This window comes from Pocillopora verrucosa, chromosome 3 (assembly GCF_036669915.1).
Source record: "Pocillopora verrucosa isolate sample1 chromosome 3, ASM3666991v2, whole genome shotgun sequence".
NCBI classification, from domain to species: Eukaryota; Metazoa; Cnidaria; class Anthozoa; order Scleractinia; family Pocilloporidae; genus Pocillopora; species Pocillopora verrucosa.
In genome coordinates this window covers 7014718-7032149 of record NC_089314.1, presented here as the reverse complement: position 1 = coordinate 7032149, position 17432 = coordinate 7014718, and the positions used below count along the sequence as shown (strand labels likewise).

The following is a 17432-nucleotide window of genomic DNA, read 5'->3' as shown; positions in this document are numbered from 1 at the left end:
AGTCTGTTGAAGTACAGGTGATAGATGACGTCAAAATTCGACATCAAAAAAAAGAGACTCATAAGACGAGGTGTGTTTTCACAAAATGGAGAAAACAAAATTAAATAAAAATGCCAAATTCACTTTCAATCATACAGTTCACTGTTAGGAGGAAGAAAATCTCCTGATATGATCCAAATAATGCTTATATAGTCGTTTCTCTTTTACTAATTCGATATGACTTGGGTTTGAAATGAATACCGCTCGTGACAAGACGAAAAAAAAAAACATCTTTCTCAATTTCTTTACCGAGCTCAAAAACTTATAATCTCTCTTATTTCTATCTACAAACATTACCCTATCGACATTGCTGATCCTAACAGTATGCAGGACGCGTGTAATAGACCTCGCTCACCGTGGAGTCTCTGTGGCTCAATGGTTAGAGCATCGAATCGCAGAATCCAAAGGTCTGATTTTCAATTCCTCGCTCTTTGTCCAACGCTCGTGATAAGACCAAAAACAAAAAACAAAAAATACAAAAAAAAATATTTCTCTACCCAACGATGCTAATGTCTGCAATTAAGTTTTCTGGGCTTTAATGAAATGTGACTGCATGAATTTTTGTCGGATTACAGGGGGTGGTACAAATTTCTGCTGTGGGTTTATAATATGGCGATTTTAATTTTTGAACGCCGGGCCATTTTAGAGATAAGTTAATTGTTTGTCGTGGGAGCAGCTCATACATCAAAATGATTTTATTAAGACTTTTGAATGGGGCGGGTTGTGTTCAGGAGGGTAACCTCATTGTCGGGGTGTCTTCAATCAGGCAGACTCTTGGCGTCATCACCCTTCGTTTTGCCATTTTATATAGTGAAGAAAACCGAAAAAAGAGAGATTGCATTTTCGGCTGAACCCATTGAAAACGCAAAATTTAGAATGTTTAGGGATATTTCAAAAAGCAACCATAACATGGCACTCCTCGCCCTTTAGAGGGAGGAGATGGACACATGAACTCACAATGTGCTCAGATTTTTTTGATCGTTGGTGGATGAAAAGGACAGGTAAATATGACACAGAAGCTACAAAGCTGTTTTGTATATTAGTACTGATGATATTTTTCAGTTCTAGGAGTTCCTTTAATGAACCTTTAGTAACGACTTCATTCAATATAACTATGAGTTGTGTTAAATTTCTGTCACTGCGATCTCCAAATGTCACAGATGAAGGCTGAATGATTAATGCACTATACCCCTTTGATCTCTAGCTATAATAAACATAAACCCTAATCACACGAGGCAGTGGCCTCAGATCCGCACTGCGTGCAAGCACTGGAAATTGCATCTTATAGTGCAATTATCAAAGACATTTAGATGTCACGTCAAAATGAACACTAAGGAGTAATCTGGGTCGAGAAGAAAATTTTAAAACCAAGTAAAATCCGAAGCAAGAGTAAGCCATCGGAGAAAAAATGTATAAAATTGCTGTAGTGCTGTGATGAAACAAGAAATACGAGCGTGAGTCAAAGGAAAAATTCTAACTTCTTCCCATCAATCCTATTCTGCTATAATTACCGCACATTACGCTTCCGTCAATGCTTATCCTTGTAGTTTGGAGGATGCATGTCTCATATGAGCCTAGAAAGGCCTAGTAATAGCCTATCTCATCGTAGTCTCATTAGCTCAATGGTGGAGCATCGGAGCGTGGAATCTGAAGATCTGAGGTTTGACTCCTAATGGGACTCAGAATTGTTCCTTTGTCTGACACTCCTCTCTATTCACTCACGAGATCAAAACTTATGATTTCTCTTGAGAAATAAAATATCAGCAATAATGGAAAAAAAAAACACGCAAAATGCGGAAACTAATTTTACACGTTGGTTTCAATCAGAAACCTTTCTTGTTATCTGCATTGACGTTTTGGTTTCATTCAGCAGATGGAAATACTTAATATCAGTACCTCCGAGGTCCTTAGTGAAATTGCGTTCATCGAATTTGGGCTAAAATGGCAAGCTACATTCACAACTGATTACATTATACTGCAAAAATGGTCAGAGATAATATCAAGCACAGTACCAACCGCGGCAGAAACTTGTATAGCAATCGGTGCTAAACCCGGAAAAAATGCAGAAAAAGCTAAACCAGCAGTTCTCAGTATGTTCTTCCAGAATCCTAGATTTTCTATTTCTTCTTGTCTCCGTCGAGTCTCTGCTATGCTATTTTGCAGCTTGTCTGCTTCTTTGGTTCGTTCATCAATCAATTGAGCCGTTTGACCACTCCTCAATTCATCCCGTGGAACTTGCTTAGCTATCTCATTTAACTTTGCGCTCAATTCATCCCGTAGAGCCTTCATTTCTTCATCGTGTTTTTTATTCAACGCTTTTATTAAATCTACCTTTTCTTGATCAGCTTGATCCTTCACCTGTTGACGAAAAGCTTCTCTTTCTTTCTGTTGCAGGGCGGCTCGGTAATACAGATTTTGAACCATTTCCATGTTTTCTTCGTTGCGTTCTTGGAATACCAGGAACTGTTCTTGTAAAGCTTCGTTTTCCCTCATGAATGTCTGGCGTTCCACTTGGGCTTGTCTCATACTTGCTTTCATCATATTTTGGATTTGATCTTGATGCGCCTGGCGTTCGCCATTCATTTGGTCAGCAAAGCGTCTCTTTTCTTTATCAAGACTCCTAATCAACATTTCCATCTGATCACAAAACAAGAGTAGAAACAAATAAGATCGGACAAACTCTCCTCAACAACAGGTGACGGTGCTTACAGTGATATATTAAAACTCTCTCCAGAATCTCTCTCTCCTTTGATATTCCTTTTTCATCTTTCCTTAATTTGCCTCTTATTATTAAGTAGTTTTGTACTTCACCAGAAATGATCCTTAATACTGTGCCCTTTTACCGGTTTTCTTGATCTTGGGAAAAAGAGGCCTTCTTAAGCCGCTCAATCCTACACGCACGAACTAACAAAATATTCAAACAGCATTCATTACGCTCGTTTTTTTGCATGCAGTCGGTTAAAAAGGAAAGGGCTCTCTGTGTTTCCGGCCGCACATGACCATTAAAAAACTAACTACAGTACTTCCAATGGTGTTTGTAACTCATTCGTGACTTTACTGAAATTCGAACTCAGACCTCCGGATCTCAGTTCGATCCTTTGACCAACTGAGCAATAAAGTTTAGCAATAAACAATTTTTATGTGTGATGATTCACTATTTACCGATAAATAAGCCTCATGGATCATGTTAATTGGAGAGATACACGATAATGGAGTTTCCAGCGGTACATTCTACAAAAACTTACATTTTTAAAAAAAGATACCCATTATTTCTTACCTGCTTCTTCTGTTCAAGATTTTCTTGTTGAAGACGTGCCTGCTCTTCCTGTTAAGAGAAAAAATATATTTAGTGTTACTTCTTTTATCAATCCTTCCGCCGATAAAAAGGGATCCTAAACAACGGTGAACATAGAGCCAAACGGTAGACTAGAGAAGAAGAAACAAAAATAATCAAAACAACAACGGGTTATATACACGAAACATGGCTAACTCAGATCATAATTCATTATCCATATCAAACTGACCCTTTGAGGAAACTATCGTCGATCTTACTCGGGCTTGTTGGCTTTTCACCCTACTTCTCACTAATCATATGGTCATAGATCTATAGATCATAGTTCCAGGCAAATTTGCTTTGCATCTTTTTGAACGCCAACTCTTTCTAAGAATGAAACTTTTCGGAACAGTTTACTGAAGCATGCTCTGCTTTGACAATCAGGTGGATCAAAGATCCCCTAATCACAAACGGAAAATTTTGAATTTATGTCCTGGAAGTCAGGGTGGGGCAATAGGACTTGTAGATGACAAACGCACCGACTTGTACGTGCATTTTTAGCTTCATTCCTACCTCTAGCCTTTTTCTCTCCTGTTCTTGACATGCCCTGATAGCCAATTCTCGGCTCCGCTCCTTGTCAAAGTCTTTTAGTTGTGCCAGTTTCTTCTTATATTGCTCCTTTTCCTTCAGCACATCCTGAGACGAGATTAGGCAATGTTTATTTCCTGAACTATTTCTCTAATTCACATGAAGTAAAGTTAAGCTTAATATTTAATACTGTCCTCAACCATTTTCCAATTATTGATGATGCAAACTGCCAGCAGAACTAAGCTTAGAAAATGATAATAATAATAATAAATAATAATAATAATAATAGTGTTTTTGTCAACATTCCTGCATATTCATAAATTACAATGATGCTACACTGAATTTTAAAACTGGAAATAGTTAAAAAAAATAAAGTTTGTACAGATGTTATTATAATCAAACTATGTTATAAATGATAAAATTGCATTAGGAAAGAAACCACGACGTAATCTTTCTTCTACGCTTTGGTATTGTATAGTTATTTTACGTTTCTTGTTTGGTTAATGGCACAGACGCCCTCATTGTAGGGGAATGTTTGAAGAGTGGGGCCCCTGTTAGGATCTTTGGGAGTGTAATCAAACAAAGTTCACTTCGTCTTTTATCTAATCTGGGTAGTTTTAGATATATACGCTTCTCTGTGTGAAAGTGTAGGTTCAATGACCATGAAGGCGCGTTTCTGTTTACGTTCTACCTCTATAAAGAAGCAAGAGGGAAGGGTGTGGTACCATACTACACAACGATATTTATATATAAATGCATCGAAGTCTTTACCCTCAACGCCCACTCTGCTCAATATACAAAGTATTTAAACACATTTAGTAGCTATGGTAACCGTAGAATCAATACGGTTGTTCCACTTTAGGTTATTTTGAATCCCCAGTCGAAGTACTTTATGAGATATTGAGTTGATAATGTAAATTGGCCACCGTAAAGAGTTAAAAAGCTGACGTTTGATTAACGCTCGAAACGTCAGCTTTTGAACTCTTTGCGGTGGCCTATTTACGTCATTAACTGAGCTGATAATACTAAATTACCCTGTTATACTCTCCCACCGACGCAGTACCACAGTTTCATTAAAAACCTACCCCCTTTATGAGAGATGACAAGCTCCAGAGGCTGATCGTCGATCTTCAATAGTGGGAGTTCCCTATTTTCCTTTAGAAAGCATATCTGCATTTCTTTGCATCTCTTAGCATTGAGTTATAGAATAACACCCATAAAGTACAACGTTATTCCACGGAAGTTTGTCTCCAGAGAGGGATGATCGTTTATCTCGAATGAGTTTGTTAATCAATGCCGTTTTTCTCGCGCTTGAGTATTCACTTTAATTCACTCAAAAGCTAGGGTTACTTTCGGCTTCGCCTTGAGCAACTCTTACGCTTCCCTAGTGCTCTTTCCATGTACATCCATTACTGGATAAACGCACGCTTAGCATAGACCAGTTTTCTTAAAAGTGGCGTATTGTGACATTTTTCATAATTATGGTGTTCCTTATTGGGTCTCTACGTACCCGGATAAGAGCTCTGCTTTCCTGTGTTACGTTATGACACCGCTAGTTTGATGGAATGCTAACGAATCACTACAAAGAATGAACATGTTGTAATATCCTAATAAATAAGAGCTAATTACAAATCATGTAAACTGTCACAATACTTCACGGCGACTTCTTTGATAAGGACATTGAAAGTTAACTCTATCAGAACTTCAGTGGTCCTTACTTCATAAAGCTTTAAAAATACGGCGGCGATAACGTTTTCAGCTCCCACTGCACGTTGGTGGAAATCGTCCTTAACTCTCTGATATCCACCAATTATGTCTTCAAATGATACTTTGCCTCCTTCCTCACCCAAAAGTTTCTCAAGCACAGGGTCCAAATAAATCTTTTTTAGGTCTACTAAGAGATTTTCGCAGGAGTGTCTCGTGAGATCTTCGTTTTCAGTCAGCCAAGTGAGCAATTTTTTTTCCAATGATGACTGTTTGTGGAAATATTAAAAACGTTATTTAAACAAAATGGTTCATAATTAAGGTATTTTAAAGGTACTTTTCAGTTCCTTTTGTAACACATAAAACGGCCCTTATGCCCAGCCCAAATAGAAGCGGACCTCATATTAGTCTATTACACAGCGTTAAAAACGCTAGCTTGGTATGAAAATCCCGCACACTCACTCGGTAGTTATAATAGAGTTTGAAAATTGAAGGCAAAACTGGAGGTTCTTGAGAGCAAAAATAATTACTTCAATACACGGTCTAGAAGATTTCTCTGAGAAGAATTTTAATTAGTAGGCGGACACTGAGAAGTAATTCTAAAAAAAAAAAACTACTACAGAACTACTATCACCTGTTCTCAGGCTCGGCTGACTGAGATGAAATTGTCCGGAATCCAATTATATGAACTCTATGATATGGCAGAAATGTTACACAATTTTCTTCGATGTATGAATGATGATCGAAAATGTAGCTTACACAACATTTATGGTCATCGGAATTCACTTTTTCAAAATATGCAAATGAACCAAGAAGAAATCAGGATGGTTAAAAAACTCTAAAACAGACACTTTTTGCGACTCGCCTTAAACTCTCTTGCTGTCGTTTCAACTGAATTTGTAGAAATTCCGGCAAGTTCCATCATCAACAGATCCTTGCATTGCTCAAGAGCATTATTGTGGCACATACGGATAGCATTATTGCTGCAAGGTAACTCATTCGACAATCGGGCCGTCATAAATGCATCATACATCCGCAGAGCAGACTGTACTGCTTCAGCGCATTTGTCTTTAACAAACGCATCCCATGCGCTCTGAACATTCGGAATAGCATCAGCAGCATTTAATGTGTCGACATAGCGCTGAATCATAGCTGCGAGACCTAAAATGAAATTGAATTGAAGCATTCGTTTTGGAATGTTGTAATAATTTATACTTAATTAATAATTATTATTTCATTATTATTAATAATAATAACAAGTATTATTCTTATTTTATTACTTTTATTGTTTAATTATAATTATTTTATTATTATTATTACTACGTCGTTGTCATCATCGTAATCATCGCAATCAATTTTTCCCCCTCTGATTTGCACGCAGCATTGTTAGATGAAGGATCTCTTTTCTGTGTTACATTTCTTGCATTTGCTTCAAAGGAACCGATCCAGTCAATTTTAAAAAAAGACCGATAGCTTTGCATATTCCTTCGTGTATCCCAGATTTTTCTTTCTAAGGTGCCAGGAAGGCAAAAATCTCCGATCATCCTTGTGCACAGATAGAAGTCGCGATTGCATTTGAAATAATCTCATTCATGGTAGATATCTAAAGCGATAGTTAAAAAAAGCAAGTATACCTTCTCCTGTGACGAACTCTCCATCATTGAAGCTGCGTTTAGGGGATAAAGTGTCCCTCAACAGGCTTTTAAACCTCTCCAAGCCACTCCAGAACGAATCATTCACTTCGCTTTTTTTCTGGTTTAAACTTTTCATTATCTCAGGATCAACTGTTGGAGCTGGTAACATAAATGCATCGAAGCCAGAGAAGAAACGTAAGATGCTCTCAGCTACTCCTTCCTCGGTTTTATGATCCACACCTGGTGAAACTTTTCCTTTAAAAACCTGATGTTAAGCAAAAGAAGCCCATGACCCTTTAGGTTCTAAATAACCGAATTATTTTAATGAAATACCGAGATGGCACGTACCCTTGGACATAGATTGAACTTCATATGAATATGAATATATATCTTGAATATCTACCACAAGCAATATATTGTTCTCTCAAGGAGAATAGAGATCCATCGTATTTTAAAAATAAGACCAGCCTCTGCGGATAACTATGTTCTTTCAAAAAGGATGGAGCGTTAACATACAAATCGTTTACAAGCAGAAACTATCCCGTCCCCCTGAATGGTTTCGACCTTTTTGGTACAATCCAATGAAAAGATTTTCCTTCCCTGGAAAAGGATGGATTAAGCTACCTTTTGCATCCCGTTAAAAACATGTGTCATTAACAGTCGTATGCATCCCAAAACTAGTCGCACGACAAGGATTACCTTCTTTAAGAAATAGTCTTTGATGTTTTTGCAGTTATTTGGTTTAAATTGTGTTACATCTCTAAGCAGCCAGATGAAATAGGGAAATGTTTTATGGAAAAACGCGCTGTTTTGCGATGGACTATACGCTCCAGAGACGGCGGATCGCGCCTGAATTCTTTTGGAAAGTTTTACTATGTAGCTGCAAACTGTCAAGGAGTATAAGAGCATCTTTACGGTATATGTGTCAAATAAAACTAAAACCCACATTATTATGAGCTCGAAGACTTATAAAAGGTTTTTCAAAAAGGTAGATAGCAGTTTTACGGCAATTACGACCTCAATTTTCTGCACTCCAAATTAGTCTTATGCTCCTTGGAATCACTCCTTAGAAAAACTTGCCGCACCCTCTTTATTGTCCTGTATATTTATAGAGCTATAATGCGCCTGTGTCTCGAGACATTAACGTTTGTTCAAGAGCTTTATAGCACGATCCAAGATTAAGATCCGCATTGCCGATGATAGATTAAAATGAGATCAGTGATCAGTGTAATCAAGTAAACCAGTCAACCAGTCCCTCTTTGTTTAAAGGGACACGACTACGTGTTTAAGTAAAGTAAAAATCTAAATTAACTGAGAAGACTTATCCAAATACTATATGCAAAGAATAAAGAAAACTCTTGTCTCTATGTTTGGTTGAGTTAAGAGAACGTCTGAGTTTAGACGACTCGTAATGAGTTATGTACATAGTTACAACATTAAATGGTTTGAACCCGGGGGTAGCATGTAATAGTGTAGTTTGATCGTCCGGATGAGTGTAGTCTTAAGAAGGACTGTTGTCGGTAGTGGTGACTGACTATGCATATCTGAGAACATTTCACGTATCCTACAACCATTCAATATCCGCGTCGCTCACAAACCTATTACCACACTACGTCAGTTACTGACTCACATCAAAGACAGAGACGAACCGAGGACTAAGTACATTCGACTGACAACAACCTTTCACTTGACTCTGATGATGACTTCCGCTTAGGTTGTCGAAACGTCAGTCACCACTACCGACAACAGTCCTTCTCAGGACTACACTCACCCGGACGATCAAACTATACTATTACATAGTTACAACAATTTAACGGCTTTTAAAAAAAGAGAGTGTTGTATCCAAACAGTTTATTCAAAGAGTTTTGTAATGGTTTCAGTTTGAAGAAGATAATATTTCAGGGAAGTGTTTGATTAATTCTTAGGGTCATTTCTGTCCAACGTTTCAAAATGAGTTGCCTTACCCTTGTCAAGAAATACTCCTTAATGTTCCTGCAGTCAGGTGGAAGGGACTGAGTAGCATCCCTAAGAAGCCAGAAGAAGAATGGAAAAGTCTTATGGAAGACGTCTTTGTCCTCCCGCTGAAGTTGAGGGCCGCTCGCGCTCACACTGCCGTCGTTGGAGCGAAGTCTTATTCGTTGCGACAACTTCGTAATAAAACTACGAAATGTTAAGAAATGTTTCCGTTTTAACTATCGCCCACGATTGCTTTTCTGTCTCTTCTTTGTGAAGCTTGGTACTCTTTTTAGGCACCAAATCATTTTGTCAAAGGGTTATTGTTTTACTCTTGCTTACTGAGGAAGATAGATGAAAATTTGTTTTAACGAGAAGTTTTTCTAGTGTAAGGTCGACTACCACTCTCTGTTCGAGAAATAAGCCCTACTGCCTCATCAACACTCAGTGGAAGGTTTGTGATTAAAAAATCGGATCGTTCGTGTTGAAGTTAAAGAGTGCATGCATTGGTTTTCTCGAGGAGGCTTCAAGAACTAGTTAAAAAACATGTGAGAAAACTGTGCGTAGCCGAAGTCATTTCACATGCTTTCCAAGTGCTTTTCAGCAACCTTTTTTTAAGGTAAATTGTACAACCATATGAAATTTTCTTTTGGAATGCGCGTTAAAACCGTTGAAATACTGTGTCTCTATTTTACTTAAACAAGCCTCCAAGTACACGCAGAAATATGCCTTATTTATGGACTCCCTTTCCCCCTCCGCTTATCTCTCCACGCATAAAATCTGATGTACTTGGGAAAGGATACTCCAATCCGTTGAGGTCATGTCTGGTGGGAACCCCTGCTGAGTTGTAGATCAGAACAGAAGCCAGCAAAACAATAAGAGTAAATATCTGAGTGTCATCCAAACCTTCTCCCATCACTGCATCAATTCCCTCTGAGTCTAATAAGACCACGGTACATTCCCTGCCAGCGGAGTCCTAAAGGTCACAAATAGCCAGTTTCAATATATTAACATTCAGTTTCAAGTTCAGTTTCAAGTTGCGCAAGCTCTGATGTGAAGGGGTGATTCAATTTACCTGGTTTTGGTGGCAGCAGTAACTTGCTATTCTGAAATGACCGCTAAAGCAGCGCAACTTAGTTTTAGCTAGAAATGGGGGTAATAGTGATTTTAAATTTTAACATTTCTTAGCTTTCATAAATTTGAGATTATCACAACGTCTCTAACAGACAAAGGATGCCAAAAAAATTTATTTTCAACGTTACATGAGTGATTTTTCATTTTTTGTTTCCTCTTAAATTGCCTATTGCCGAACACAGCAGTGCAGAAAATGACCCTCCTACCCCCACCTCAGCTTTTTTACAAGGAACTTTCAACAGCTTAATTCGACTTTAATAGGCCATAAATACAGTCATTACAAAACATTTTATTGCCATAGAAACCTGGTCCACAAGTCGAACCATCTGTCTTGCACCCTTAATGCTGAATGAGTTCCAAAACTGCTTTTCTTTTGCCAACTGAAATTTATTAATCGTGTCAATAAATGAGCAAGATGCAGCCGCGGTTACCAGGAGAACATCGAGAGTTGAAGCTTTCTTTCAAGTACTTTCATTGTTTTGCCAGTAACGCAACTGCAAGCTATGGATGAAGCATTTTAGTTACCTGATTAATGTGAACTCACCCGCATTTTTTGAGGCACTATCCACATCCAGATTCCAAAGGTTTCAGGATCAATACAATGACCGAGAGGAAACACCTCAGGTTGATCGAAAGCTTGGCTCAAAACATACGACTTCCCTTTTCTGGATGGACCGGCGATCGATACAACACATACGGGACCTATACATAGGAAATGTAACGAAACATATTTTAATCAATATTGATAAAACTTTAGTAGTTGCAAATCACTCCTTGAAATAACATTTCAAACGGTCATTCCAAATTATTATATAGGCATACAAAGGAGTTTATCAGCCGTGACCACAAGTAGACCAGATTTGATACACGAGTTCGACTTTAAACTCCAAGATCAAGATCCAGCCCAGAAGAGGAGTTCTAAAGCCAAAAGAGCAATTTTTTTAACGCGTTTCGACTGACATTCGCAAACCAGAATTAATTTCATAAAAACCGAATCGAACAGAAGCAGATATCACTCTGCCCATTTTTATCCTATAACAACCATTTTTGTGTCGCACTATTTGGGAATTGCAGTTTCTTCCGAATGCCTACCTTGAACGTGTGTGTATAGAGAACTTCACATCCACAGACGACATTCGATTGATGAGAATTTTTATCTTCGATAGCGCAAAAAGGAGCAATACCCCCCCCTCCCCCCCCCCCTTTAAAAAAGAGCTATACCCTCTCCTCAAGCAATTTTTTAGGAGTGCGAAGACAGGTTAGTGAACAGTAAAGAAAATCACTCTCCCCATTCCCTAATGAGATGCAAGCAGATGGGGTAGCCATGACGCACCTTTTATCTATTTAATGGTTACATGTACACAGTTCTCATTGTGTCCAGCTGGAGCTTGGACATATATATAAAATATAACTGATGACCGTGAAGACATGGACAGAAAGCACACCTTTCACAGTCCTAAGTTTCTTCAGCGCCTCCTCCACCACATACAGTGACGTACGTTGTCCTTCGGTTTTAATATACTCTCCAGTTGCTGCGTTCCACTGGCAGTTGTTGGGTAAACAAAGAGGAATGGCAATGTTTTGATTTTTCCTTGAAGCCATGTTTCCAGCTCTTTTCTGAAACCGCAATAAATAAAATGTTACATGACGCGCTAATGTTCAGAAAACAAAATAAAGTTTGCAATCCACTTGTTGGTGGGTAGGTAAGACTTCATTTAATAAGGGTAACATTTGACAGTAATAAAACTGATAACCTAATGGCCCTCAAAAAAAAAAAAACTAATAGCAATAGTTGTGACAATATTAACAGTAATTTAAATAGTATATAGTATATAAGCCTTTGTGCATCGTAAAATAAGATTATAAAATGTCGTTATAGACGGATTTTAAAATTTAAAAATTTTAAAATTTACATGAATAATTGCGTAAGAATATGATTCTTTATATTTTTTTAAAATTTTTTTAAAAAGGGAACGCTTAAAGTTTTTGACACTAGTACTCCGTTTGTGTCCACACTTAGTTTGTTCCATTTCTTTGTCTCTCTCACAGAAAACGTTCAACTACCTTCCTTACTTCTCTTATATCGAGGGCAACTTGAGTTAAGATTACAGAAACGGTTGATTTATTATGTGTGTCAGAGTTTTTGATAAGTAAATCATTTATATATTCAGGGGTCTTACCACTCAGCCATTTGTAGGTTAAAGTGCATCGATTTACTTATGATTCAGCATAAAAGGGAATCCTTTCCTTGGGGAGTTAAATAAGCCGACAGAATGTGTTGTTCTTTTGGCATCAAGAATTATTCTAGCCGCACGTTTTTGAAGACGCAGGACTTTCAAAAGATTTTCTTTACTGAAAGAAGTCTAAATCATACTGCCGTAAAGCATTATAGATTTAATGATCTTAGAGTAGTATAGGTCTCGTTGACTGCGTTTGAGATATGGACTTAGGTGACGAAGGAGTCCAATACGTTTCGCCAACTTTTTGCATAACTCCTCAATCTAGCGATTAAATGAAAGATCGTGATCTAACGTTACCCCGAAAAGTTTAAAATCAGTTACATGTTCAAAGTTTCTTTCATTTAAGTTTATTTAAATTAAGTTTAAGGTAGAGGCGACAAGGTTCCGCAAACGTTTCCCTGCCACCAGAATGGACTTGGTTTTCTGAGATTTAATAGACATCTTGTTTCGTGCTGACCACCCATCTAAACGTTTGAGATGTTGATTGAGAGCCTGTGTCAGATGAGGGACATTTTCCCAGCTAGAGGTTTTTGATAAAGTTGTATCATCAGCATAAACGTCTAGTGTTGAATCACGTATACTTAAAGGCATGTCGTTCACAAACAATAGGAAGAGAATAGGTCCTAAGATCGATCCTAAGAGCACTCCTTGTAACAACGTTAATGGTGGAACAGCAGCCATTTATACGCACATATTGTTTCCTTCTGGTAAGATATGACCCAAACCATTTTTATGATAAATCATTGGCCCCAGAAATAGATTTCTTCTTAAGTGAAGGCAATCACATGATTTCAAGTGCGATTTGTAGAAATAAGCACGAGTAAATTTTTCAATAATTAACGGAATTTTAGGAGCTAGCACGACAAGTGCAATTTGCAGTCTTTGGATTAATTTACTAATGCGTATTTATTCCAAATTGTAACAGACATTTCTTCACTCTGATTGACCACAAGAAATGCCGTTTTTTGAAAACACAATCCAGGAAAGAGATATTTTAGAACGAAAAAGGTAAAAAATTGTTTAGCAGGGCTTTAAACCTTTCCTGAATTATTATCCCTATATTGCACGACACGAAGTTGGATTACGAATTCATTTTCTCAATAAAAACAATGAAAGAAACCCGGGAATAAAAAATTAAGTGTAAGAGCACACACGCTACCTATTGATATATGCTTATTTTCAGCGGGAACCATTTGAAAACACTAATCTTTTGATGTATCAATGCGACCAAAATTTTTCTTTTCCGTTTGTTCCCTTGAAAATGTTATCAACAGGTTTTGACAATTTTTTGGACTACGCTACAAGCTACAGTTCTACAGAATCTAAGGCTCAGTTTTACCACCAGATACCTTTTTACTCAAAAAGGCTGTTTTAAAATCAGTGCTGCTCAATTATAGAACGGTACTGGCTCATGTTTACGATAAAATCGTCCCAGTATTATTTGAAAATCGTATCAATCTAATCTTGTTAAAAAACTGCAAAGAATTGGTTACAATTGCATCCCATGATAACCGCAAATACATCACAACTACACTAAATATCGACTCCGGGGAGTTCTTTCAGCGCTGGGATCAATGATGGCAGAGATGACTGAGTAACTTATGGCAGTTTCAGTATAGAGGATATTTCTTACAACAGAAGTTTGAATTTTCGTGAGATTCAATTGCCAAGTCACGCTTTGTCAAAAATCGCTGATGTGTGACATGTTTTCTGTTTATACTGAAACTTGGAGATCAAAGCCGGAACTGATAATGTTTTGCTTTTCGAGCGTCGTATCATCCTCATACACCCTTTCTTCATTACCTTCGACATTTCATGGACTTCAATTATGAAATAAGGTTAGATGGGAAGTTGGGCTGTCAGAGTAAAGAATTAATAAAAGGAAAATTAGCAAGTCAGATTAAGTTTTGAAAACAGTCCCAAAATTAGAACGAAAGATATCTGTCACAGAGGTTTGTGTTTCTACACGTCGTTCATCTGCTAAGCTAAGAGATCAGAAAGATAACTTGTACAAGCGTCTTCATCCCTCCCTCTTCTTAAAAGTTTTAGTTTTGATTTCAGTATCGTGGTATCTAAAACTCAACCATGCATTTGGAATGCGTGAGTAATTAATTCCATCTAGCTTTAAAATACTTTACTCGGCTTAAAAGTGTTTTATTTTATTTTCTCGATCAAACGTCGATCACAACTCTGGACCGGAAACACTTAAAATTTTTTTCCGCGTGCATTTTTGCGACTTCCTAAGATGGTGTTTGCCAAAGGAATACTTTCTCCGAGTTGGTTTAGCGCGCATACACACCGTCACACCAGTTAAAGCTTTCCGTTATGTACGTTCGTTGCTATTTCAATCAATGCTTTCCTGAACGGCAACGGATAAATGCAATATCGGCAGGTATTCTTTCAACTGTACCATTCGACATTACGCCGAGCCATTTGACGCAACGCTACTCTGTTTGTGTACTGTATTGCAAATAAATGCTAAGCTATTCGCAATTGAGCTATTCCATTTCAAAATTTCATGTTCCCATTCGACAGAAGCAACTAGACCGTTTATCATTAGTAATCTATAGAAATACTCAGTTTTTATCTCAGAGATATGGTCCGAATCCTTTTGACGCCTGATTTTTAAAATATATTTTAGTTTTTTTTTTTGTTCATTCTTTCTTCCAATATTCTTTTTCCAGGAGATTATAAACAGTTCGCTGAATCCCTTAACTTTCACTTATGAGGATCATCTACAACTTGAGGGTAACGCCAACTTTTAGAAGGAATTCAGGTGTCATCAAAATAAAGATGGTGCTTTGACGTACGTGAAGATCTCAATTGTGATTGGCTAAAAGCACGCAGCTGATTGTTGCTATTTTTATACTGATTCGTGTGCCAGAGACGTTCTGGTAACGAACGCTGTTTTTTATATATGTGACCGTCAAGCTATTTTTGGATTTGGTCTCCACCTGATAGAGAAATTACCGAGGTTGGTTTTGATCATTCACACGATTCATCGTCGGGTCTCTACGGAACACTCGAGCGGGTAACGTTTATGTAATTATCCGTCATCTCATCCGTGCGACCGTAAAACAACGCTCAAAGGCTGTTTTCTTTTTCTTTTTTATTTTGTTTCGTTATTTTTCTTTTCTCTTGAATTATCACACTATGATGAAGTGTAATATTATTTGATTAGAAGAATATTGTTGATGATTCTAAATACATGATCGTTGTACAGGTTTACTGAAAGAAATACATTAATCCTCAAGTAAAAAAATCTAAGTTAATGACTTAAATCGTTGTCTGCTCAATGCTTTCAAAGTACATTGTATTTGCTTCGGATTTGAGCGACAACTATCCACAGTAAGACGGTTGTTAAGGCGAAAGTAAAAGACACTGCTAGTCGTATACCTTAAACATAAAGTGTTTCAAATCATTATCATCGCGCCTTACCTTCGCGGCCATATAAGTGTAACCGGCCAAGTTCGGTTGTTATAAATAATTATACGTGTTATATTTTCAATCTAACAATCATCAAAATCACTTTTACAATGCTTCTGCAAAATCTGAAGACTTTTCGGCGCAGTTATGGCTTATCCGTAACATTAGCCTTGTTTCTAAGCTAACGAATTTCTTCTGACGATCTGATTAACAAAAGGAAACACTGAATGCGCTATACCTGCTAATAGACACGAAAAAATTTATAAACACTGCGAACCCTGAATTTGACCAAGATCTTTCTGTAGAAGTAAGTCCCTATAAAATTGGATGTTATGCCTTAACCAGAATTGCAAATGAATGGCTTGAAAAGTTCAAAAAGCTGAGATAAATAATTAATCCCAATCAATATCTTAGAAATGAATTGAGATAAACAAGCTTGTAGCGCTTGCGGCGACCAAAAATCTCATTCATAAGATTCCAAGCGGCGTCGCTCCAAGACGCGGTTAACGAGGTGTTTGGGGGCTATTTTACAGATCGAAATTGAAATATAACAGACCAAAGTTGACTGTTTACACGAATCTTTAATCTTGCAAGCAACCCACCAACTACAATCAACAATCAATCAAACAATCAATCAATCTATCGATCGTAAACTGAAACAATAATGGAATGAAGTTCTATCAATCTGATAAAGTTATCAATCTGATGAAAACAAATTACGGACTTGAGTACATCCAATATCAAGCAGCAAAAATGTGGAATTCGCTCCCAGACAGTATGAGAACAATGACATCATTTAAAGATTTTAAGACAGCCATAAAGAAAAAGAAAATGAACTTTTAGTGGTAGTTTTAATTAATGTATTTTAATAATTAAATTGATTTAAATGTTTCTTTTTCAAAGATATTAGCTCAACAGAGCTACTCTGATAATTCGAGTTGAAATAAAGTGTATGTATGTGTGTATGTATGTAAATGTTGCGAAACACATAATAAAAAATTGCGTGTAAAAAACTGGGCCTTAACGCCGATAACGAGATTAAAATGGCAATAAACAATACAAATAAACCAATACAAACTACGTTTAAGTACAAAAATTAAATGAATTTGGTGGCTGGTTAGCAGCCTATCGTTCTTATCAAAATGGTGGACGTTCACTTGCATCTGAAACAGTTTTGACATTCAAATCTCGAATATATTGAAAACACGGCAATACAACGAAATATCTGTTTCTATACTTTCACCCAATGCTGGGAAACTAAACTTAAGAAAACAAAGTTACATAGGTACTCACATATCGGTCCTGCTTGTGCTAAAGGTTTAAAACGAAAAGACAAAAGTTCACTAATACTAATCAAAAACTTGCGAAAAACTGATTACAGGGGCGCTAAACAAGTTTTTATATGCGCGTGGTGACGCTGAAAGGCCCGATTTCAAAGAC

The 17432-nt window shown here is 37.3% G+C and overlaps 1 protein-coding gene across 1 annotated transcript; it reads right to left on the bottom strand.

Moving 5' to 3' along the window:
- Positions 1–1091: 1091 nt before the first annotated feature.
- Positions 1092–17373, bottom strand: LOC136279756 (guanylate-binding protein 1-like). The gene is made up of 11 exons (XM_066163831.1): positions 17286–17373; positions 11772–11943; positions 10871–11028; positions 9996–10168; positions 9204–9399; positions 7240–7504; positions 6471–6766; positions 5620–5874; positions 3887–4009; positions 3317–3364; positions 1092–2676 (listed from the first exon to the last, which is right to left on the bottom strand). The coding sequence occupies exons 2-11, from the start codon at positions 11926–11928 to the stop codon at positions 2005–2007; spliced, it is 2343 nt and encodes a 780-aa protein (XP_066019928.1). The 5' UTR covers positions 11929–11943; positions 17286–17373; the 3' UTR covers positions 1092–2004.
- Between the last annotated feature and the right edge of the window lie 59 nt (positions 17374–17432).